This window comes from Vanacampus margaritifer, chromosome 9 (assembly GCF_051991255.1).
Source record: "Vanacampus margaritifer isolate UIUO_Vmar chromosome 9, RoL_Vmar_1.0, whole genome shotgun sequence".
Classification (NCBI taxonomy): Eukaryota; Metazoa; Chordata; class Actinopteri; order Syngnathiformes; family Syngnathidae; genus Vanacampus; species Vanacampus margaritifer.
Genome location: NC_135440.1, coordinates 12,793,383 through 12,818,320, shown reverse-complemented (window position 1 = coordinate 12,818,320; position 24,938 = coordinate 12,793,383). Strand labels below are relative to the sequence as shown.

Genomic DNA, 24,938 nt, shown 5'->3' with positions numbered 1-24,938 from the left:
ATAGAGTCAAATTTACTCTACATAATTTACTGTGTAGAAGTGCGTCCTGTACTAAAAATATCAAGATTCCTTGTGAAAGGAGCGTGCGCACAACACAAAGAAATACAATAATATATATATATATTATAATATATAAGAGGGTCAAAGACGAATAAGGATTTTACCTGACCAGCATAGTTCATTTATTATAAAAACACAAAATATTTATTAGTTTTTTTTTCTATTATTCACAATTTTACTATGATCTATAATTTACGATGTACATCTATCATGGCATGTTTTCTTCAGTGGTTTCTACAATTGATGTTTGGTCACACTACATAATATTTTCAATTTAAATCAAAGTTATGAAGCTAACAATTAGCCATCTAAACAAAACAAGCTACCTAGCCACTCAAGTAAAATTATAATGAAAATATACGGTATATTTGATGGACAATATTTATATATATTTTTTCATGTCATACCACATGATGGCCAAATACGACCACTTATTACCAGTTGCTAAAGGGTCCTTCTTTTTTTTTTTTTACATAGTTGTGAGACAGTACAAACCTGATAGCTACTCCCATGGGTTTGTGACTGATGATACAATTTCTTGTCTTTAAATGTATTTCAAAATAAAAGTCCCAAATTGGCTCCTCCTTTTTGGTCGCATCCATCCATCCATCCATTTTCTTTTACCGCTTGTCCTCACAAGGGTCGCGGGGGTTGCTGGAGCCTATCCCAGCTGGCTTCGGGCAGTAGGCGGGGTACACCCTGAACTGGTTGCCAGTCAATTGCAGGGCACAGGATAATTCATAAAATGGCCATAATCGGGCAAATTTATATGCAATGACCCATGAACAAATATTATAATACCCAATACTTATCCAGGTTTTCAAAATGTTTGTGCATTTACACGGCCTTTCAAAACAAAAATAATGCAAATATTCGGGTTTCAAAAGGGTTATTGACTGCGTGTAAACGTATTCCCAGATATCATTACTTCTGAGAGCCTTATCTATAGGGATTATCATGTTGCAGGAGATTAGTACACATTTTATTCTGAAAGTGAGCTCAAGCTTGTTATTAGGCCTTTGGCTCCGCTCGCTCAGTCAGCCATTTGCCAAAGGCCTACATATTATTCAAGTTTTCAACCTCTAATTGGTAACGTTTAAAAGGCATTTAAGAGTGCCCTTTCTTTGCCACTTTTCTCATTCCCCTTTTAATGTATTGTGTCAAAGTCTATTACCTCACTTGGACGTTTTTGTCCCTTAAAGAGCGAGAGAGGGAGAGAGAAGAGAGAGGGGAGAGAGAAGTGGGGGGCGTTGGGGGAAAAATAAGAAAAAAAACACCATCAGCTGAGGTTTGCCAGGTCGATAAAGCTTTTAGATTTGGAGATGTTTTCAGGGGAGCCCATTTCCTGCGGCTAAGAGTTGTTAATGGAGCTTAAGGAATTATCTTATGACTCCCTGTTTCAGTTTATTTAGGCCTTGGAAATTTTCCCCACACCGCCCCCACCCCCTCAATATGCTACTGTCAAAGCTGCTTAATGAAAAGTAACGCGTCGCTGATTACAGTTTTATACGGTCTCTATGTAAAAGGGGCCTGTTAATTTACCATCACGCTCCCTCTGTGTGTTCGTATTTGACACGGCTGAATGATTTAGCGCTACGCTCCCTCTTCTTTTTTTCTACCCACCTCTCTCTTATTCAGTCAATTAAAAAGGGCCACATTGCAGGTCTAATAAAATGTACCTTCATGCTAAATTAATCAAACATTGTGGCAGGGTTGTCTTATCAGGCAACCATTGCTTCCTATAATAATTAATTAAGTACCAATTAACCCCGCATATCTGACACATCTGAGGTTATTTTCTTGTCATAAATCAACTTTGTTCTTAAAATGCTGCGCTACACTTTTTATCAAAGTGAATACATTCATTAGTATGATAAATCCCATTTTGTTTCCTTGAAGGGAAAAAAAGGCGGCTCAATCGTATGTGTTTTTTTTTTACCCCCCATTAAAATTCATTTCTGAAGGCACCCCTCCCTCCTCTCCTCGCTCTTCTAGGACAGAGTCCCATGAGAGCTCCACTTTCGCCATTACTGTCAAGTACCCTTGACTCTTTTTCCTCTATTTGCCCTTTTATCTACAACAACTAATTCGAGTTCCTTTGCCCTTTTCACTTTTAGACAACGTGAGTGCCTCCCTTTCACTTTCTTTCCACACATCCAGACCTTTGTTTCCTAGATGTTGTTTGATGGAAATTGAGGAGCTGGTGTCAGAAGTGAAAACTTCAAATTATCTCATTGGAGCTTCTTTTCTGAAGCCATTAATGGACGCAGGGCGAATAACTTAGCGGTTTGACAGCTGCATCATGGACAAGGTTGAGAATGGGGAATATCAGAGAGCTGAGAGACGAAATCAATGAGGTGCTGTGAAATATGTCCACCTACATCCCAATTACAGCCTGTTTAGATGGAATTAATGAGGCAGAGCTTGGATATTTGGCTGTCTTGAGGTCTTTCTTCTACAATGAGATGTTTTATGCAGACCCATTTTTGATTTGTTATTGAAATGATAAAGATAAATTAATTCATTAATAATAACAAATATAACAAAATCTATTGCTAAATAAATTCTCACAACTTTGAACGAACATCGCATTTTCTCCTTCGTATCTTGTCTTGTTTATAAAATGAAATGTTTGAAGGAGACCGTATTTTTGGTTTGTTATTAAAATAATAGATAACTTCATGTTTAAATAGGGATGGGCGAGTACAAATACCAGGCATCGATATCGGCCGATATCCAGCCTTATTTCAAGGTATCGATACTTGCGACGGTAGTCGCTACCAATATCAACCACCCTTCAGGAACTAGAAATGAGAGATTACAACAATTTGAAATTGCCATCAATTTCAGGCAATTTTAACAGAAAATGCTATTTTGAGATATATAGATATTTCTTTACAATTATGTCATTGTTTTTTGCGGGGAGTTTTATGTATCAATAGTAGTAATGACATAGGTACTTGGTATCCGTATTAGTGACTACTCAAGAGTTGAGTAGCCTATCGAACATCCCTACAATATTTATTAATAACCCCAAAAAACAATAAATAAATAAAGTCCCCCAACTCTTTATGAACGTCACAATTTCTCCTTTGAACCGTCTGTTTTTATTTTATTTTCAGTGAACAATGTTAAAACTCATTCAACTTTTGAAAAGCTGTGCATCCGTGAGACCTTTTTTTTATTTTTTTTTATTTATTATTTAATAGTGATCCTCCAAATAATTTTAAATATATATGCATGCGTACAGGGACGAAAGTAAAATAAATAATAAATACTGTAAACCTCAAGAGATTTGCCCAAGATGTAAACATATAATACAATTCAACAACTTGTGCGCGTGCGTTTGAAAAAAAAGAAAAAAAATCTGGATCAAATGGAATAGTTCACTTGTGTTAAAGAATGTACCAGCAAAAAAGGCGACATATAGCTTCTATCCCAGGTGTCCTTTTTTAAAATAAATGATTCATTTTGGCGTTATTAGGAACAGAAGAGTTTGTTAATAGTTTTGAAACTCATGGCACTGTCTTTGGACGAGTCCTGGTCATGCTGCAGAACCCCTGGACTCTTCTCGGCTTCCAAGATGGATCCTTTGGTGGTGCTGTTGCTGCTCCAGGATACGGTGGTGTGGGTCAGAGCCTGGCTCAAAGTGCTGTGCCTGAACAAGGGGTCATGGAAGACCCCATCCACCCAGTTTCTCAGTGTGGTGACGGGCGAGTCCTGCCTGTGGTCCAGGCCTGAAGCGGGCGAGGTAGCGACCGACGGTGGGCTGAGGGAGGAAGAGGGGGGGGCTTGACACCTCAGCATACAGGAAGGGTAATCAGTCTGGACCAAAGAGGTCGCCGTCTGGGCCAAAGACCAGATCCGAGGTTTATCGTCTAATATGTGGTGCTGCGGTTGTTGGCTGTAGCAAGACTTTGGCTGCACTCTGCTCTCCGCCTGGAACTCCTCCTGGTTTGTTTTGAGGCAACTTTTACTCAAGTCTTGATCCCCCCCGAGCGCAACCGGGCCGGAAATTTTCATAGACGGGTCTTTGATGAGGTGCTCAGTGGGACAGTCGCCTGTCGTCGTCATGTGAGGGTTCATGTGGTATCTGTGCTTCAGCTCACACTCCGAACTCTCCGACTCCAGAGTGTCAAAATCTTCCAGGTCGCTCAGCTGAAGATCTTTATTGGATTGACCTCGACTATCTGGGAAAAGAAGAAGGCAGGCAGTCAGTGCGTGAAGGATGGCAGCAACGTATCTGATAACAGCATCAGCCACTCTTAAGTCCATTCAGAATGATACGAGTCCAGTGATAGTGGATATTGACATCATAGCTTTTCTCTCCACACAAATGAAAATATGTTTGTTTTATTAAGCAGTTGCAACTAAACAAATTGGAGATTATCAATATTAGTAAATAGCAATCAATTAAACAAATCATTAAAATAATGAATGTAGTTTTTAACAAAATCCAATCTAGTGTTTCCATAATAGAATGTGTGTCCCAAATTCAATACGTTATTTATTTTTTCGGTCACAACAAGCTAAATAGCCTATATGTAGCTTCAACCTGAGTAGACCTATATTGTGCACACTTACGTCTTAAAATGGTAACACAATCTATTTTTATTAGGAAAGGGCGAGTACCAATACCTGGCTTTTTTTCAAGGTATGGGTAGTCACAACGGCCGTTTTACGATCAGGAACTAGAAATTAAAGATAACAAGAATAGAAAATATGACCAATATCACTGCCTCATGCATCACCGGCAAAATTAACTTGTAAGTTTTTATCAACACCTATCAAAATGAATTTTAATCCATATTTAGAACCCTGGTTGTATTGCCACGGAAGATCCAACGTTTGTTCATTTTGACTGCATGCTGCTGTAGTGGCAGGTGTTTTTAGTGGTATGTAAAAAGAAAATAAAGGTCTCACATACAGTTTAAAGCCGGGATTAGGTTAGTACCAATACCAGCTATCGGTATCGGACTGCTACCAGGCATTAGGTACCGTACCAACAATGAAAAAGAACAACACATTTAGGGCCAAATTCACTAAGATTGTGCTGCGTTCGCTGATAGCACCATAAATTGCTCCTCATATGCACCCCCAGTTTGCTCCCTGTTAACGTCCTATTCACCAAGGATTTTGCTGTAGTCATATACCAGCGCAAAGTTTGACAGTTGAGTGCAGTTGGCACCTGATTTACCACACATGATTTGTCAGAATAATAACAGTTGAGAGAAAGATGAAATTATCAGAAAGCTCGCTTTGATGTTTCATTTTCATGTTTCATGATGTCCACAAGACAATTAGGTCATGATAGTTGTAATTCTAGGCAAGCTTCAACTTTTGTTAAAAGGAACCCCGATTGTAAAGACAAGTTTGCTCTATGTTATTTATTTGGTTGTTACTAACATAACTATGAGTTAGATTTTCTAAAATCATTTCAATTTGAATACATTTTGTAGAAACTTTATTTGGACGTATGGCGCCATTGTTATGTACGTCACAACGCATTTAGTGCGTAGTGACGTAGAATGGCGGCTGGCTCTCTTCCGAGTAATGTGAAACATCTATAAGGAAAGCAAGGTAAGCCTCCATAGTGTTTCTAAAGGGACGATCAAAACTCTTGAATGACGAGAGCACGACGTGGGGGAGGGTGATTCTCCTGATCGCATGTTGTTTATTTAGGAACGCTACGAGACTTACCTTGCTTTCTTTATAGACGTTTCACATTGCTGGGCAGAGAGACAGCCGCCATTCTATGTCACTACGCACTAAATGCGTACGTCCAAATAAAGTTTCTACAAAATGTATTAAACTGGAAATGATTTTTGAAAAACCTATGTAATAATTATGTTAGTTACAATCAAATAAATAATATAGAGCAAACTTGTCATTACAGTCGGGTTCATTTTAATATTTACCATGTGCTGCTATTGTGATACAAAAATACAAGTCTCTATTTGAAGTGTTAGTTAAAAGTAGGAATAGGTGGGTACGACACCAGGTATCGTATCGGGCCTTATTTTAAGGAATTGTACCGGGGAAAAAATAAAAAAATCACGTAGAGCCAAAAAGACGGGTTATTAGTCTGACCCTTGAAAAACACCGTGGAAAAGAGGGACATAATTTGATTATGCCACTATTGGCTACACTCTTGTGTCTGTTTTCTTATCAGAAATGGGAAATTAAAAGAATAGAAAATTGCCACCAATTTCATGCAATTTTAAGGTAAAAATGCTATTTTCTTTCTTTAATATTAGTTGTTTTTTTGGGTGGAAACTTCATGTATCAAAAGTACAAGAATCGTATAGGTATCAGTGACTATGTAACAATCTGAAAAAACGTGTTAGTGAACATGCCTAATTTTGTATATTTGCTTTTTTTATTTAATCAATATTTCATTTACTAAAAAATATATATGACCTATTTGATGACTATTGTTAACTTTTTAATACCTATACTTTTCAATACTCTTCATATTGTTTTACAATGATTACTTCACAAATATCAAATTTGTGTTTAAAATTACAATACAATTAAATAACGAGAAAACATTACAGACATACAGCTACTTTTTCTTTTTCTTTTTTGTGTGGCTATTCCTCATCCAGTCAAAATACAATAATACAATCCAAAAAAACAAACCTGATTCACTAACATTTTTAAACATGACCTATAAATACCTTCAAAACATTGAAGGCACTAGACAAGAAACCCCTATTAAATTTTGCCAAAACATTTTGAAAAATGACTGAGCCACTACCGCCGTGGTGACACTGACCATTTTCATTACTTTCACTTTTTATCTGCTCCTCCTGAGAACAGTCGTCATCCTCGTCATATCGCTTCTCCTCCGAGCCCTTGTTTCTGGGCGGCCATGTCATCTTATTCTCCTTCTTCAGCCTCCTCCTGGCGTTGGCAAACCAGGTGGACACCTGTGTCAGGGTCATCTTGGTGATGATGGCCAGCATGATCTTTTCACCTTTGGTCGGGTAAGGGTTCTTCCTGTGTTCCTGCAGCCAGGCCTTCAGGGTGCTAGTTGTCTCACGAGTGGCGTTCTTGCGCCTGGGACCTCCATCCATGGAACCATATCTGCTCGTGAGAAGAACACGCACACAATGCCAATGAGATCAAATGCGATGTGAAGTGTTTAATTGACTCCCACATAGCTGATTTTAATGCTTTTAAGATTTTATATAGCTACACACTCTCCAGAGTTAATTCAACACTTTTAAAATAGTTAAATATTTAACACTGGGAGAAGGTACATTTCCGTCTCTCTTAAAACTGAGAAGTGCAGGTGTGGTGGAGTTAATCTAACACTAAGTGATCAACTCTGTGAAATAACTTACACCATTTAACTGTGTAAGTGTTAAAATTACACTTTGGGAGTTAAAATCAGCACACCACAAATGTAACCCTGGAATTTTAACACTGGAATTTTTGCTGTGGGCTTAAAAGCTGCATGTTCTGTTCACTTTGTTATTTTTATTTTAATTACAAAAATGACCTAAATAAGTTTAAAAAACAGACAACCAAGGCTGTGTTTAGTAGCATGTACAGTTTTGCACAAAAGATGAGAGTTATTGAGGAGACATTATTTTCCTAAAGCAACAACCATTCAATCAGGGCCCAAAAAGCTGTAACCACGTTAAACATAAGCACCGTTCATAACTTTTTGAAAGTAAAATCAAATTTAATTCATACACATAAAAGACCAGCGTACTATTGAAATAATTTCAAAATGTAGTTTGCCGCCCTTATAGTCTCACAAATACATCCCTACATTTAAAATGCACATTGTTGATCGTCAGTCAGCAGAGAGCTGTAAACGTCCTCTCGAGGGAGCCTTATTACTTTGGATAGCTTAGCGAGGGTCAAGCACTGCTAAGGGAATCAAAAAGAAGAGAGCTGCACCTAACCTCATCGCATTTGGTTCTCTAGCAAATAAAATAGACTGTAAAATTGCTTTATGGGGTGTAATGATGAGCCCTCGGGTAAAAGACAGGCGGATAAAGTGGAACTGCTCTAGGCCTCCTTGTTCATCTACTTGCCGGATCTTCTGCCTTGCCTTATGCACTGCAGGCCTTTTATTGCAACTTACGTAGATTACATTGACTTTAGTGTGATTTGTGAAAAAGACAAGCTTTTGTGCAAGTAATAAGGATAAGAAAATACAAAAACAAGTGAAATGTTTCTGTTAAACGACATGCTGATACAGAAATGACAACTTCCAGGTGTTACTTTTCACAAGTCACTCCTTTTCAATATGACCCTTTATAATCTTCTAGAACCAAAAACCTATAGAGACAACCCCCCCTAGTAAACAAACAAAACCATCACGTTTGAAGTCACTTCTGAACTTTTTGTGTAGGTTTTCCAACACAATGAAACTCTGCTACAAATCTCCAGAACTTCCCTTACTCACAACTCTTGCATGATTCCACAGCAAACAAACAAACAAAAATAAAGGTCACAAATTAATGGCAGTCTATCATAGTGACAAATTACCTGTCATACTGATACTGTCCCAAAGTTGGATCATAGGGGTAGTAGGCCGTCGCTTGGGTTATTCCTGCATGTGGAGAGGCCGTGGAATCTTTTGTATCGAATGTACCCTGCAAATGCATGTTGAATCAGTTATTTACACACTTGTGTAATTCATTTTTTCTTTCCCCAACAATAATGACTAAGCCCCAGTGCTTCTTGGGCTGTTGACATCTGGGAATGGTCAAATCATTATTTTTATTTTATTGTGGAAAATTGCAGTTTCTCAACATAGAGTATAAAGGAATGTAGGTTTCTGAACATATAGCAACAATATGTGCAATTAAACTATACTGTATACAAATAACAATTCAAATAATATCACAGTATAAGCATTTTTTTTAAATGATTACATTCTGCAAACTGTAACACAATACATTCCATTAATCATTTTCTCTTTGTATAAATTCTCACTTATTTTCTTCTTTTCCCCCTTACTTGCTTCTATATGTATCTCTCACTCCTACATAGGAGAACATAAATGTTGGACGTTTCTGGATGATTTGAAGGCATTTAAAAAGTAAAATCTTTTTTTATTTTAATAGTGAAAAAAAAAATCAATGTCTTTACTAGCTTTCCTGAATGTGATTTTGTTAAGTGATAAAATGCAACGAGCACAGCATGCAGAACAGCAGCATATTTGTTAAACAGATAGGTGCGACTGCAGGGTCCATTCATCAGTGCCAAAAAAGAATGCATGCGCTCACCAGCGAGTAGAAAGCGGAGGCGTCCGTTCCATATGTCACGTAGTTACCATATCCTTGAGTGCCCGTGTAGGGACTTCCGTACATGCCCAGCGCCGCGGCCGAGCTGAGCTCATGTCTGGCGGTCGCCAGGAGCCGGCTTTCATACACGGGGCAGTAGACCGGCGTCTGCCCGGACGCGGCCACTCCGGAGTCGGCGATGGATCTGCCGGTAGACTCGCAGCAAGTGGTCAGAGAGTTGCTTGTCATTAGGAACTGGGCGAAGAGAAAGGCGTCAATTAATAATAAAATAACCGTTTGTACAACAAAGTTTCAGGGACGTATTTAACAGAACAGACTTTTTTGTAGTTTTTTTTTTAAGACGCTGACTGACGTGCGCGTTGACATAAAAATACGCATTTCTTTCCATAAATTTAATGTAACTTGAGAAGGATTACATGCGTTAAAAACATAATAACGTCTGTCAATGGCATGCAGCCAAAATAAGAATACAAATAAAATAGCAGCTATTAACATGCAGAAGTTGCCGTGTGTAATGCCGATAAAATCAAGTAACTTGTCCGTTAAAATTCCTTGAAGAGCATGACGGTTTCTTTTTCCGCTCCCGTCTGTTTTCTACTTTTGCAGGTGCTGAATTAAAAAAAAAATGCCTTTCCCATCCCCGACAAGTGTCTCTGATTTTGTAACCAAAGTGCGCAAAACACCAAACTTACATCAATGAGATCACCAATCGCAGCCATTTAAGAAAAAAAACATATTAACACAATTAAATAAGTTGCGTGAACTTACTTGTGGAGCAGACGAATATGGATATCCAAATTGTGGATATGACATGGTAGAGAGGTCCCCCAATATCCAGAAATAAAGCGAGACTGAAAGGTCTCCACTCTGGCGCAGGCTGCTTCTGCTGCTGCTGCTTGACTGTACCAATTGATTGGGAAGCGCAGGCTTCTTGGATGCTTATAGGGCGAAGCAGAGTAGCATGTTTAATTTGTGTAAAATGCCCCCCCACTCGAACACATTTCAAAGGGAAAAATAAATTAATAAATAAAATCGAGAAAACCAGAAAGCTCCGGCGTTTTTTTTTTATATATGAAAACGATATATCAAATAAATATATTTGATAAATACAGTGTCAAAATCTAGAGTTTTCAAGAATGACTTTGTTGTCCCATATGTATTTTTGCGTTGTAAAAAGTTGTATAAAAGACGTCAGCAGCAGATGCGGGTTGTTTTAAGAGGCAGTGGCTATGACGTCACAAGTTTGTCACTCTAAAAATGATCCGTCTGTAACTTTATTATTCATTTTCAGTGTGGGGCTACAACTGCATTGAAAAATATGGTTTTAAGGTTTGCAAATGACTAAACAAAATTAATTAAAACAATACATTGCAGGGTCCACAGTGAGTGTAGTTTGGGCTTATTTGGACAATTGTTATCATTCCTCAACACATGGAAATAATGTTTAAACTGTCTGTCTGTCTATCTATCTATCTATCTATCTATCTATCTATCTATCTATCTATCTATCTATCTATCTATCTATCTATCTAATCACCAAGCTGGTTAGCACCCAAAAAGTCAAGCTCGTCCCTCCAGTTCATGCACTGCGCTTGCTTGGAGAGTCCCGGGTTGAGACATGCGAAAGGCCCCCGGGGTCACTCCTCAAATTAATGATGATGTACTCCCCCCTCCTCCCCCTCCCCCTCCACTTCTTCTCCTTCTCCAGTGCTCTCCAGCTGGATCTCTGCCTATCGGTGACAGCTCGATTGAGGGTGATTGATGACTATCTAGGGGACCGAGGCCAACATAATAATATGATACTTGCACCTCGCAATAATTGCCTGCTTTCATTTACAGATGAAAGAGGCGAGAAAGCGCTATCGAGACAATGCTGAGTTTTAACTGAGATTATTTCAGTGTTGTATTTTTATTTTATTTGTTGGTTTTCTTTGCATGGTTTGGAGTGTGGGAGCACGAACTGCATGAAATGTGTGCACTCTCATTTATTCGGACAAATTGAATTATGTGGGGTGAGTTGCTCAAAGCAAATGGTCGGATTAAGGCTGAACGGGAGGGTGCGGGAGGGTCAAATGGGATCAGGCGATGCTTTTTAATTTACATTAGGCCACCTTGCCCTGAACAACCATGAACCGTTCAGCCACGCGCGCACACACACTCGCACAATCTTTCTTTGTGAGCAATCATTGTCAAGACGTTGATTTTGCGGGATTGTGCGAGTACAAGCATGATGTCAGAATCGGCCGATGTGATCAGAAGAGCACAGTGAGCAACCTATGAAGGACCTTTGCTCTTGTATATTGATGAAATTAGTCTGGAGACAGAAAATGTGAACACTGTAGCTACAGACCGCACACTCCTCCTTGGTGTAAAGGGCCTACCTTTTGATTATCCATTGCCTTACCCTGTGTTATCGGGCGCCGGTAATGAAATATTTAGGCACACGAGTATATGCTTTTAGACAGAAAATGAAGGCGACAGCAGGAGTTCAAGCTTGTTTAGCGTTTAAAGATTAAAAGAGACGCTTCTTTTTTTTTCTTTGACAGATGTGGGGAAAGAGGGAAGCTCCATGTTTGGACAGAGTGCAGGCATAATGTGAGAGTCCATTAAAGAGGGACCAACTTGATTGCATGTCTCTCTTTCTTGACATTAACCCTTTGTAACTGTAGGCCGTGCATGAGAATACTTTGAAAACTTGTATTTAAAATAAAATAAAAAATAAAAAATCTCTATTTCTAAAAGTAATTGTCATAATAATCAGAATAATGGGTTTTATTGGAAAATGGAAGAGTCGAACCCAATTGTTTCTTGGATGCTGGTCAGTCTCCGATTTGTTAAAAACATTCTTTCTAATAGTGGAGCATTTAACTCATTCACTACCAGCCATTTTCACTGAAGCAACCCCCTTTGCTCCCGGCTGTTTTGCTGGATTTTTACTGATTTCGCAAGGTCCACAGAATATTGTTTTCTATTGCTATAAAAACATGGAAGCTACCAAAAGAAAGATTAGAGTCTCTTCTTTCATTAGGAAAAAAACATGTATATGTCTATATGTTTCCGTTTTTCAGTAATTAGCATTAGAATATAGCTAAGTTTCATCATTATTCACAAAACAGTTTAGAACTGTGGGTAAATGAGCTTGTTTGAAACGTGGCCCTGGTTTATCTCTTATACTCTGCTGCCACCTGCTGGTTGTTTTTGCAATTACTACCATTGCTTCATCCATTCTCTGCAGTTCAGAGGCTGCATCAAAGCATTCTGTATGCTCTAGCATAAAAAACATAAAACACATATAAATATATCTTTAGGACACCAAAAACATTTAAAATAGAACGTATTTATACATTTTGGGGAGCAAATAAGTTAAATAGATTTGACCTTTTCCCAGATGAAACTGTCCATCCATCCATTTTTCTCTGCAGGTCAGGCAGCAGTTTTAGCAGGGAAGCCTAGACTTTCCTCTCCCCAGCCTCTTCATCCAGCTCCTCCAGGTGGATCCAAAGACATTCCCAAGCAAATGCCTCTGTATGGAGGGGATTTTGGTACTTTCACAGACGCACATAGCTTGGCCCAGATAAATATGTTTTGCGCCGTTGTGGGCGTGAACACAGCCGACTTGATTCACCACTAGTATCATTCCCTGTAAATTAGTGAGTGAGGGCCACACACTAGTACATACTGGGAACAAGATTCGGCCCGGAAAAATATTTGTCATTGGGGCTGTTTGTGTGTAAGTGGTTCAGGGGTAGTGGCGACGACATCCAGTGATTAGCATTTGTTGTGCATCAAAGTATAATGAAGATGACAATAATAATAATACATTCAATTAATTGATTTCTACAAAGAGGTTCAATGCATGGCGTTGTTATATTTATGAATGGAATAGACAGTGTTGCTAGGTGTACAATAACTATCGCAGTTGTACGATAACTTGTCTGTTTGTACGATGTCCGATCAATAATCCTAAATAATGGCAAATGTACGATAATGTGACCATTTTATATTATTGCCTGCAAAGTTTTTTGTAAACCCTGAAGGTGTCTCAGGTTCTTATTTGACATAATACCAGCCAATCGCGCTTTGCTGAGCGTGAGTATCGAGTGACGTCCATGCTTTGATTAGCTGAATGGTAAGCACCCGCCCCAGGAGACGCTCAAGAGAGGAAGTCGAGCAAAATTCAAACCACCAAAACGATGCGAATGAGAGGCAAAAGCAGAAGACAGAGAAAGAGAAGGAAAGATAAACAGAAGCAAAATGAATGCCATTGAAGGGGACAGAGAGAGAGAGAGGCAAGAAAGATAAATAAGCAGCATCGCCCACAAACTTACAGAAAAAAGGGGGGAAACCAGGCCAACTTTGCCTCTTGGCTGAAATTTGTTGCTCAGACGGTTAGGCCTTACCTCAATTAATGGTTTTAAAAAAACACAGCAAATCAAAAGGCATACTGAAAAACTAAAGAAAAATGCCGCCAACACAAAAATCCTAATCGTTTCAGTTGTCATGAATATTGTGAAAAAAGTGAACCCGCTATCTTTGTTTGTGGGGGACACATATTAGTCAAACACAGTTGTGAGTTCACTTTAACCCATTCTCTTCTGTCGCAATGAAGCCTTGAGTGCCTGTGAGCGCTATTAACTTATTTGCTCCCAAAAACATAAAAAAACGTTCTATTTAAAATGTTTCCATGGTCCCCAAAACGTATTAATACTGTACGTTTTTTATGTTTCTTGTTTTGTTTTTTTATGCTAGAGCATACAGAAGGCTTTGCAATAAAGCAATGGTAGTTACTACAAAAAAAACGACCAGCAGGTGGCAGCAGAGTATAAGAGATCAACCAGGGCCATGTTGCAACAGGCACTTTTCCCCAGTGATTTCAACAGGTTTGTGAATAATGACGAAACTTAGTTATATTCTAATGCTAATTGCTGCGGAAACAGATACAACTATACTTTTTTATCCTGATGAAAGAAGAGACTCTAATCTTTCTTTTGGTAGATTCCATGCTTTTATAGCAATAGAACACAATATTCTGTGGGCAAAATCAGTTAAAATCTAGTAAAACAGCCGGAGGTGAAGGGGGTTGCTTCAATGAAAATGGCTGGGAGTGAATGAGTTAAACACTAGAACAACTATATTTGACTGTAGAGAATCAGTGAGCTTGTTATTTTAGTTATGTCGGGTTTACGATAATTTCCATCAAAATAAGATAATTTTGAGTCTATGGTACGATAATCCTATATTTCCCGCCAGGCAACGCTGCGAATGGATGACATCCACCAAATTTGTCTGTCACACAGTAATAACAAACTGTTACCACCATAAAGCCTTTAATAACTGAACAGTTAATCCTACCATTCTTTACAGCCCTACAAGTGTGAACATGCTAACCACTGTAGTATTAATACAGAAAGCAACATAACACTGTTGAAACACTTATTGATGAATGAGGAGGACATAAAAGACTTGTTACAAAATAATTTGTGCACATTAGCTGTCACACTAATATGCCACTATTCTCAGCCTATTTCATCTCCTCCCACCACATAACTACTGTAATCAATCAACCCCTAAACTTGAGTTATATGCTTACTAATGGTGTATTAGCCAAATTCTTGACATTTTTATCTATTCAGTCAGGCCTGCATATTCCAGTTTAATTTCTTGCATTTGATACAACCCCTAGAGTACTGTACCCTGAATAATAAGCTAGCTTGCACTTTTAAGTAAACTCGCTAATTTGCATCTCTTTTACAACTAAACTCCTATTAAAGAAAGTTCCCCAGCTACGTTGTAATCATGAAGGTGTCACTTTCCTGATAATCTGGCGTTGATTAATGAGCCACCGTGAGGAGGTAAGCGCATGATTGCGTCTATGTGCATGTACACATTGGGGGGGGGGGGCTGTAGTGGATTTTTGGGGGGGAGAGGTGAAGGGGGTAGAAGGTAGGGGAGGGAGCTTTAAGAAGGTGAAACACTCTCATCTCCCCGTTATTTGAAGATAATCCTCATGCATGGAGAATTAGAGCACAATATCATACTAATACTCTGACTTCAATGTAGCCGCAACTTTTGTATCATGCGGATTAACAATATAATGCAAGTGTAACCGTCAGTCTATTTTAACACACTGGCTATAGCATTCACCAGGCAACAGAGACAAAATATCACATTACAAGTTTGCGAACACCAACACAAAAATGAATGAATTATGACAGCATCCAGTCATTTATATCCTATTGGTTGTCTTTAATCTACTGTATATTACTTGAAGAAAATCCATGCAAGTATGGGGGAAACATGCAAACATTGTGGACACATCCACAAAAATACTCTGCGGAAGGCAGTTTTTGAATATCAGAAAATGAATTCAAAGATGGTAAAGATGCCAATAGTAACAGGACATCATTAAGTGCTTCAATACAGACGTTCTACTATTTGAACAGACATGAGTGAAACTGAATTTACATACATTTGAGCCAGCCCACTATGCTTCTCTGATAAACTAGGAATTAATCAATCCCTCCCTCACAAAAAAAGTAAGTTTTCCTATGCTATTAATTCACACAATAACTGTGACATAAACCGTACATTGCATTATAATCTTATACATTTGTTTAGCACTCCATATAATTGGGGACCACACTGAAAATAGTAACATTCTAATAACAAGAATTAAAGGGATAGTGTGTAGAAAGTTTCCGTTTTCAATGTGTGTTTTGCGCCTTCTTTCTGCTGAAGATACCTCAAGGAGAAGAACATCATAAACCTAGTTAGCCTCCGGTGTTGCTTGCAGCTAGTGTCACACCCAATAGGTCGACCTCCGCTTATCTTTAACAGCTGGGGCCTGCAGGATGTTGTCGCTGAATCCCATGATTTGTCACCCTTTGCTTTCTTCTCGCTGGTTTTTGCTAGCTTCTCCCGCTAGCCACTATTGTTAGCCGCTCCAGCTAGTTCTTGCTAGCCACTCTTGCTCGCCGCTCACGCTAGCTACCGCTCGCTCACTTGCTCACTCCAAATAATAATTGGTAGTAATTGGTGGTAGGCTTGCAAAGTGAGATCTTTCTTAGGCATGCGTGCTTCGCAATCTTTGCATTCAAATAGTCTACCAATAGATGCCATTAAATAATATACACTGCCATTTTTATAATGAAAAAAAAACATTTTATATAAATAGCCCTAGTTACTTGAGTACTGTTTTAACCTTGCTTTAACCCGAGAACCACACTTAAAATGATGATGATGATGATTATTATTATTGTAAGATGACTAGAAAAATGGGCCAACTGTGACACATGAAGGTGCAAGATAAAAGTTGAGTTAAGTTCTCTGACCCCAAAAAATAAAAAATCAAATAAATAAAAATAAAAAAGTTCTCTGACCAAAAGTGCATTTCATTAAAATAGTAATCCTGATAATTCACTTACTCTAAAATCAACCTAAAAAATTTAACTTAACTATAAAAGTTTGCCGAATGGCTAGCGTTTTGCCGATTCTGGTTGGTTTTGTGGCGTAACCAAAGGCCTTTCGGTCCCACAAATAAATTGTATTTTTCTGTTCTTCTACTGTATTTTACTTAAATGCTTCAGCGCACCAATATCTTATGGTCCACTGTTTCAGGTTCTGTTTTTGGCATCAACAACATAGAAAGCCCAGCTGACCTCAATAGATATGGACAGCTGCACAGACGGACTCGCTTGGTGACAAGAAGCCCCAAGCTGCTTTGAGGCTTTCCAATAGTGACCATGTTCTCCTGCCACAGCCATAGAAATAAGGTGCAAACATTGTCTCTCTCACACACTGCAACACACACACACAGTGCTTATCCAGCAAAACATTAGACTGTCCACAGTCCTGTCTACTCGTGGAGTCCAAATGGAATATTGATCTCCAACAATCTTCTCAATGTATTTCCTATTTCTTCCCTTGAACAACACAATGATTTTTTCCCCCCCCATTTCTCCTCGTTGGGCCCTAAAGTCCTAATGGTTTTTGCATGAGTAGAATAGTCTTCCAGCATCCTCCAGGCAGTATGTTTAGAATGGTGACTCTGGTTTTCTTACAGAATAATTCTGAAATGCTTCAATGTGCTGATCATTATTTTTAGTTGGTACATTGTGCAAACTAGTCAACATTTTCAGCTTTGTTGTCTCGCTGAGGCACTTTAAAAGCTTTAAAAAAACAACATGCTTTTAATTTGCTCAGCATGAGATCATCCAGGGTCATTCAGGTCAGTCTATTAGGGTTTTATATCTATATGATGCTTCCGACATGGAACAAATAAAAGGCCAACATAATACGCAGTTTATCTTGGGGAAAAAAAAGTCCAACATGTGAAGTTAACCCTGTTTAAATGTGCTTCTACTTTTTTTTTTTTTAGCCCACCTGTGATAGTCTGTCTGACACAAAGCATTCATCTGTCTTTCTGTCGATCTTTAGTCCCCTCTCCTTTCTCACTGTTCTGCCTCTTCATCCACTCTAAGAGGTTTAACATGTCCAAGTTCTCTCACTCATCCATAATTGATCAACACAACGGGAGCATCTCCTCTGCACTTAGTTAACTAGCTATCTTCAGGTGTTGCCCTAGCAACTGGCTAGGACATAAAAACACGAAGAGGATCTGTATGTAGTCCTAAAATTGTGGGACCAATGTGTCTTGTAACACATTGGGTCCTTGTTCCCTGTATTTCTTCTCGGATTCCACGTGTAGATGCATGTCCAATACACAATGCAGGACATGGGTGATAACGATCAAAAATCTTGTAATGCAGTGTGACATGAGGGATGCTTCATGCAGTCGAGTGTTGCATATGTGCCGTTTTGTTTTAGGTTTTGCCCCTTTAGCTGTTTCATGGAGCCTGCTTACTTTGCATATTATCTCGGGACATGTGGATTTAAATCATCTCACTTCCAGATTAGTGAGCTGGTCTGAGGTGCTGTTCACATTAGCAGAGATAGGAAGTAACAAAGTACAAATACTATCACTTTGTACTTTCCTGAGTATTTATTTTTTTGACTACTTTTTACTTTTATCCGTTACATTTTAACATGAGTATCTGTACTTTTTACTTGATACATTTTCTAAACAAGGTCGTTATTTTTTACTTGAAATGCATAAAAACGATGAAAATACTTGGCCTGGAAGAAAAATCAGTCGTCAATGTATTCTGGCTGAGCCAATCATATGAAGCATTTCACACGTTCCCGTACATTCCAGCTTGGCTCTACGACACGCGATCACATGACATGCAATTGGCTAGATTCGAACAACCCGTAGATATGAGGGCAATTTTTTCTCCATTAATATCTTTCAAATTGGCGTAGGAGGAAGCATTCGGTAGAAATACTTTTCACTTCTACTCGTCAAGTACATTTCAGAGCCTGCACTTTTTTAACTTTTACTTGAGTAATTATTTGGGTGCGTAGGCCTACTTATACTTATTTTTTTTTTTTACCAAAGTTGTGTTTTACCCAAGTAACTGTACTTTTACTCAAGTAGATAGATGTCAGTACTTTTCCAATCTCTGCACATAAGACCATTTGAAATTATCGCTTCCTACAAATGCATAAAACTTAAAGTAACTAAAACTAAAAGGTTTCATGTTAGTTTCGCTGTTTATAATACAGTTTTTTTTGTGCAAGTTTAAAAATAGTTAACAGTAAGTATTGTGTAATAAAAACGCACCAAAGTATATAATTTAAAAAAGTAACAAGCAGATGAACAATCAGCTACAAATCAAGTACAGTTACTATATAACAGTTTGCAGGCTTTTAAATACCATTAAGTGCAGTGCACACATGGATGGATGATACATAAACATAGATGAATAAGTAGATCATTATAGGTGTATAGATAGATGAATACATACAAATAAAAATACAGTAGAGGGTGTAACAAAAAAACGTTTTGAATTGGAAAATAGGTTTTGATTGTAAAGATGCAAGTGCATCAAACTGAACCAAATCGAATAGTTCATTTCCAAATATATTAAGACAAGGACTGAATCGTTATTTATTGGAAATATATATCTTTGATGGAAATGCCACATTTACAGCACTGACAAGTTCATTTTATTTGAGTAAAATAACAACAAGAAGAATCGAAGTGAATCAAATCATTCTTTGTAGTTGTCATATCATTGTCTTTAAGAGATACACTCCTAATATATATTTTAGGGTTTTGCACGAATCGGTCGGGACTTAAATTAAGGAGTGGATTGGCTATTGTGAATGAACATGGATTCATAATTTTCCCCTTTGAGTCATAATGTGTCAATGCATATTGTAACGTGGGTACCAGACCAACTCGTTGTGAAAGTGTAAAGCTCTTGCCTTTGTATTATCTTTGACACAATGCACACTCAGTTTACTCAGTCATGTGATTGATTGCATGCTCCAATCACAGCCGCATACATGCGGGGGTGCGGAAGCGGACGCGAGGGATACAATGTGTGTTTGCTGCTACGATGTAGATGGATTTAAAATGGGGCAAAACAACATATTTAGTTACTTAATTACTACATTTCCATGGGGTTGGTATAACCGTATCTATGGTGTTAGGTGTAGGCTTCGACAACTCATCATGAGATAAGTTACACAATGATATAAGTGAATATGACTTAGTAAACGCTTGAGGATAAAACGCTGTAAAACTGCACTCCATTTACCAGTTAATATTTTAAACAAATTGGATTATTCATATTTTGGACTATGAAACGTTTTTCGGGAAAAGCACAATAAGCAAACAGTAAGCAGTGAGTGCAAATTTGAGTTTTTTCGGGACTCGGTTGTTGATGTTAACGACAATCTCGACGGCTGTTGATGGCCCAGAGTCCAGGCACTGATATTTCTTAGTTATTTTCTCAGTAATATTCAAATATATCAACATGAAAAAAAATTTGTTCTGATTGGGTCTCCATTCTCCTTAGTTTGATATGGAGAAAACATATTTCCTTTGATTGGTTTGTTCCTGATATGTTGTGTCTTGTGACCACATGTCTGTTCATTGTGTTGGCTCTGATGAAAGTCAGGGGGGCAATCTGAGGCAGTCACAGCAGCGCAATGGACCTGGGTCTCTCTGGAGGATTTTTCTTTTCTTTTTTTCTATTCCTGCTTTAATGGTGATGCTGCGCGGCCTCGCGGCCACCAAGAAACCTCTCTGAGGCGGACTAATCAACACAAAGTCATGGTCCCTGGCTGGTTCTCAGTTGTACTGAGATTTTTTTTTTAAATACACCTCTAAAGTGACACCACGTGACCTCATGTCTGCCAAGACCAATGTGACCAATGTGTGTTGATGTATGACTGTCAGATGACAAAAGTGAATTTTTACCGTGTTTGATGAAATCATCCTACATGAAATGTGCCCAAACACACAAAATTCAGGTTCTGAAATGCTTAGAAGTTTCTCCAAAAATAAACCGAAAGCAGTTTATTCCTCAACTCCTTTGAGTTTGCCAGCTAATGCAAAGTTTAAGCTTTGTAACCAGTAAGTAATCAGGAAAGTAGCTACATTACTTTTTGTAGGTAACTCTGGCAAGCGCTAATAACTTTCAAAACCCAAAAATCAGATTTGGACCTTGGAAAACAGGTGAAAAATGTGTACGGTAAGTATGTAAACTGGGTAGCACTGATTGATTTGATCAGAAAGACGAGAAGAAAATTGCAGGAAAGTGGAAGCCGAAATAAAAACATGTATCAATACAACTTTTGCATTCTCACACGGTTCAATGTGAGAAGGATTTGAGCAAGTTCTCAATTAATGCGCAGGATATTTAAGCAGGTTGCAGCTAGTGAAAGTTATTTTACCTTCAGGACAAATTTCTCAGCCAGACTCAAATACTGTAGTTTTAATTTTGTTCGCACCCCCCATCAGGATCATTTTGAAATGTACTGCAGCTGTTGTGCATTGCAACATCTTGAAAACCATTTAATTCATACATGTAAATAAAGCAATTTTACTCTTTATCTGATAAATATTCACCTTCGTTTTGCCTGCAATGATCTTCTTGAGAAAAACTGAAAAAAGTGTGGCTGGCCCGACAAAAAGGACTTGCCAATCATCTTTCTGCCTGAATGTGTCCAATTCTGTGTGTACGTGTGCACATGTCGCATACTCCGAACCATCATGTTGGACATTGGAGTGACACTGATCGCGGTGTGATGCGCACACACACTCTGGGGGCCAGGTGGTCGCTCTCTCTGTCATGACCAACCCAGAGTCCCTTGACACCTGCGACCACCAGCATCACTGCAGCCAAACCAACTGCATCTGTGCACAACCACCAGTTATTGAATACCCTTTGCATTTGAAATTTGAAAAAAAACGTGTACATAAAAGTTGTACATGTTGTTTCTATGTTACACTAACAAATAGGAATATTGATGTTCAAATCCAAATCCAAACATACTTACAATTATTGTTGTAAAGATGTCAAGTTATTATTTTCCAGCTTTTTCCCCCCAGGTTCATGCTGTGCTCCCCGACTTTTAAAGGAACAGAAGCCTTGTTATCCCCCCCTTCCTCATGAAGAAAACACTTGATGGGGAAACCTTGACTGAGAAACGTCAATTGACAGAACAAGGTTGGATGCATGTAACCTCAAACACATGTAAAAACAGGTTGCATGGAAGATAGGAATAGGAAACCTTGATGTTCCGAGGGAAACCTCGGCTAAGGAACATCGACATATTGAAAAAAGTGTCATTCAGGAACTCGCTAGGACAATGCACAAGTTTATATGACAGATAAAAGGCGGATATGACAAAAGGAGTCACAAATATAGAACCTAAATACAGGACCTAAGCATCAATTACAAGAACATAGCAACTGCATAGCAACTACAAAATAAAAGTGACTAGACAAAATAAGTGACAAATACATCATCATCATAAGGGACACAGCAACTGCATAGCAACTATAAAATAAGAGTGACAAATACATCATCGCCATAACGGACATAGTAACTGCATAACAACTACAAATATTACAGCAGTCAGCAACTGCTTAGCAACTATGAAATAAGACTGACAAATACGTCATCATCATACGGGATATAGTAACAGCATAGCAACTACCAATATCATCACAGGGGACATAGCAACTGCATAGCAACTGACAACATTATAACAACCCAATGACCCCCTGACCCAACCATATGACCCAACACAAAACTCAGGCATAACAGTAGCCATAATTCTTACAGGAGTTCAATCAATAAACATAAGGCAATACTTGTAGATTTTGGAGTGTCTCTGGGATTTTTTGGGCCTTCCATGCAAAGGGACATTTCAGAAGCCAGAGGTCACTAATGGGGTTGAGGTCAGAGCCAAGGTGGACCCCACTAAGAATAGTCTCTGCACTGGTAGAGAATAATTGGGATTGAATAAAGAAAGAACACTTTTTCATGACGAGGCATCTTGCCGTCATCCAACCAAGCATTCTAAAAATGTCAATATTTCTTGCTCAGAGAAGGAATTGACATTTCAGGGCAACTAAGCAATTTATTACAAATCCTGATTGATTAGATCCCCTATTTAATATGAGACTATTATAATAAATACATAAATAAATAGAAAGAGTTAGAACTACATTTACAAATTTACAATTACAAATAAATAAATAAATAAATAGATAAAAAGTGTTGCAACTTGGGTCGCTTATATAATTTTACCTCATGAATTCACAAAAAAAGTAATAATAATGAAGACAGAGCAATTGTGACCCGATTTCCATCCTTTTCCACTTTCTTCCCATTCGTTCTACTTGCTGATGCGCACGGATATTATAAAGTCATGATCCCCTTTTCAATATTCACCTGCATAATAGAGTTAGTACATCGGGCAGAGACGTGTTACGGGCTAGAGAATGTGTTATAGGCAGTGATTATTTTCCTGAGAACGACATAGCCCAGGCAGGCACTTACAATTACTTATTCATAATGCATCCACTGAAACACAAATGCACTTTATTGTCTCATTCTGCATCTTATTTTACCCATAAACCAGAAAATGGCTTGGTTTTCTAATGAAAGAGGCATGTTAATATCAAGGCGGATAAGGGCTGGCATGTGCAGATGGGAGCAGTGTGTGGAAACTCAATCACAAGTTCCTTCAATCACTCTAAACCTGAACAAGAGGGAATGGGTGCATTTGAATATTTTCCCCTACCTGAAGGTATTAAAACTATACAAATTTAATACCTATTTAACATGTAGTTGCTTTTTGTGCCTCCTACTTTTGCAGTTGTGCATAAAAAACAGGGAGGTAATGTGAGAGTGACTTTGGCAGGTATGGACATGACATGGTTTTTCAACCAAGCATGTCTGCAAGATTCTCAGGGTTTAAAGGTTGCTTCAACTTCTTTATCTCTGCAATCTGAGTTGCTCTCTTTTTTCTCTCTATTGTCTTTGTTGTGTTATGCATTTGTTGTAAATAAACAAAGTAGTTTGCATTTGATAGTGGACTTTATTGCATTTACTTATAGGAAGTAATACAATAAGTCAGTCAGCAAATATAATCCGAACACAGTATGTAATGTGATCTTACACTAATGATGCCATACCTTCAAGAGAAACATGAAGAATCTTTTTTTTTTGACGTTGCAATTTAGGCTGCTCCTATAAAATTGAAACATATTCTGTTCTCTCTTATCTAATATTGTATATGTTTTCAGTCCATCTTCATTGTGAATCAGCATAGGAAATTGCTGTACAGAGTTAAGACAGCACAACATACATTTCACTAAATATGTTATTGCAAAAAATATACAGTTGGGTCTCAAAGTATTTAGATAATACGATTTTATAAATCATTTTTCCAACCAAACATCATTTACAGTCAATTATGCCTAAAGCTCAACGTGTGAGTATTCTCACTGTAGAAATGTTGCAAGGCTTTTCACTGCATCAGAAATATGTTAATAGAACAGTATGATGAAAGAAATGCATTAATGTATTAGCTATTTAACTATATCACACTCTCCAGTATGTTTATTTTTTTTTATTTTGCTCGGTTGTCTGCTGCCAGGTCAGCACTGCAAATGAGAATCAATTCTCAATTGGCATACAGTACCTGCATAAATAAAGGTTACATACAAATAAATGAATCCAAGAATTAGTCTCAGTTTCAAAAAAGTCAGTAACCCCTACAATAGTATGCCTTTCACTTACTGAATTCAAATGTGAATGCAGCATATAACCCACACATACTACAAGTAGAAAAACAATGTGCACATTGATAACAATAAAGTATTATTATTATTATTATTATTATTATTATTATTATTATTATTATTATTATTATTATTATTATTATTATTATTATTATCATTATTATTATTATTATTTTAGCATCTTTCAAGGGACCCAATGATATGTAAACACAATCATATAGAGGCAATGACCTGAAAATATATGTATACAAAAAAAAAAAAGTAAACAGGATACAAGAAAAACACTGGTACCTTGAGAAATTTGTTTTTTTTTTCTTGACCATGCTCGTAATGCAAAACACTACTCAAATCATCTTAGCCCATTGAAATGAATGGAAATAGCAATAATCTGCTCCAGCCGCTCAAAAAAATAATAATATATATATATATGTATATATCTG

The 24,938-nt window shown here is 37.9% G+C and overlaps 1 protein-coding gene across 1 annotated transcript; it reads right to left on the bottom strand.

Annotated features, from left to right (window-relative positions):
- Nucleotides 1-3,239: 3,239 nt before the first annotated feature.
- On the bottom strand, nucleotides 3,240-10,475 carry irx4a (iroquois homeobox 4a). The gene is made up of 5 exons (XM_077576106.1): nucleotides 10,098-10,475; nucleotides 9,312-9,563; nucleotides 8,569-8,675; nucleotides 6,839-7,149; nucleotides 3,240-4,250 (listed from the first exon to the last, which is right to left on the bottom strand). The coding sequence occupies exons 1-5, from the start codon at nucleotides 10,140-10,142 to the stop codon at nucleotides 3,541-3,543; spliced, it is 1,425 nt and encodes a 474-aa protein (XP_077432232.1). The 5' UTR covers nucleotides 10,143-10,475; the 3' UTR covers nucleotides 3,240-3,540.
- Between the last annotated feature and the right edge of the window lie 14,463 nt (nucleotides 10,476-24,938).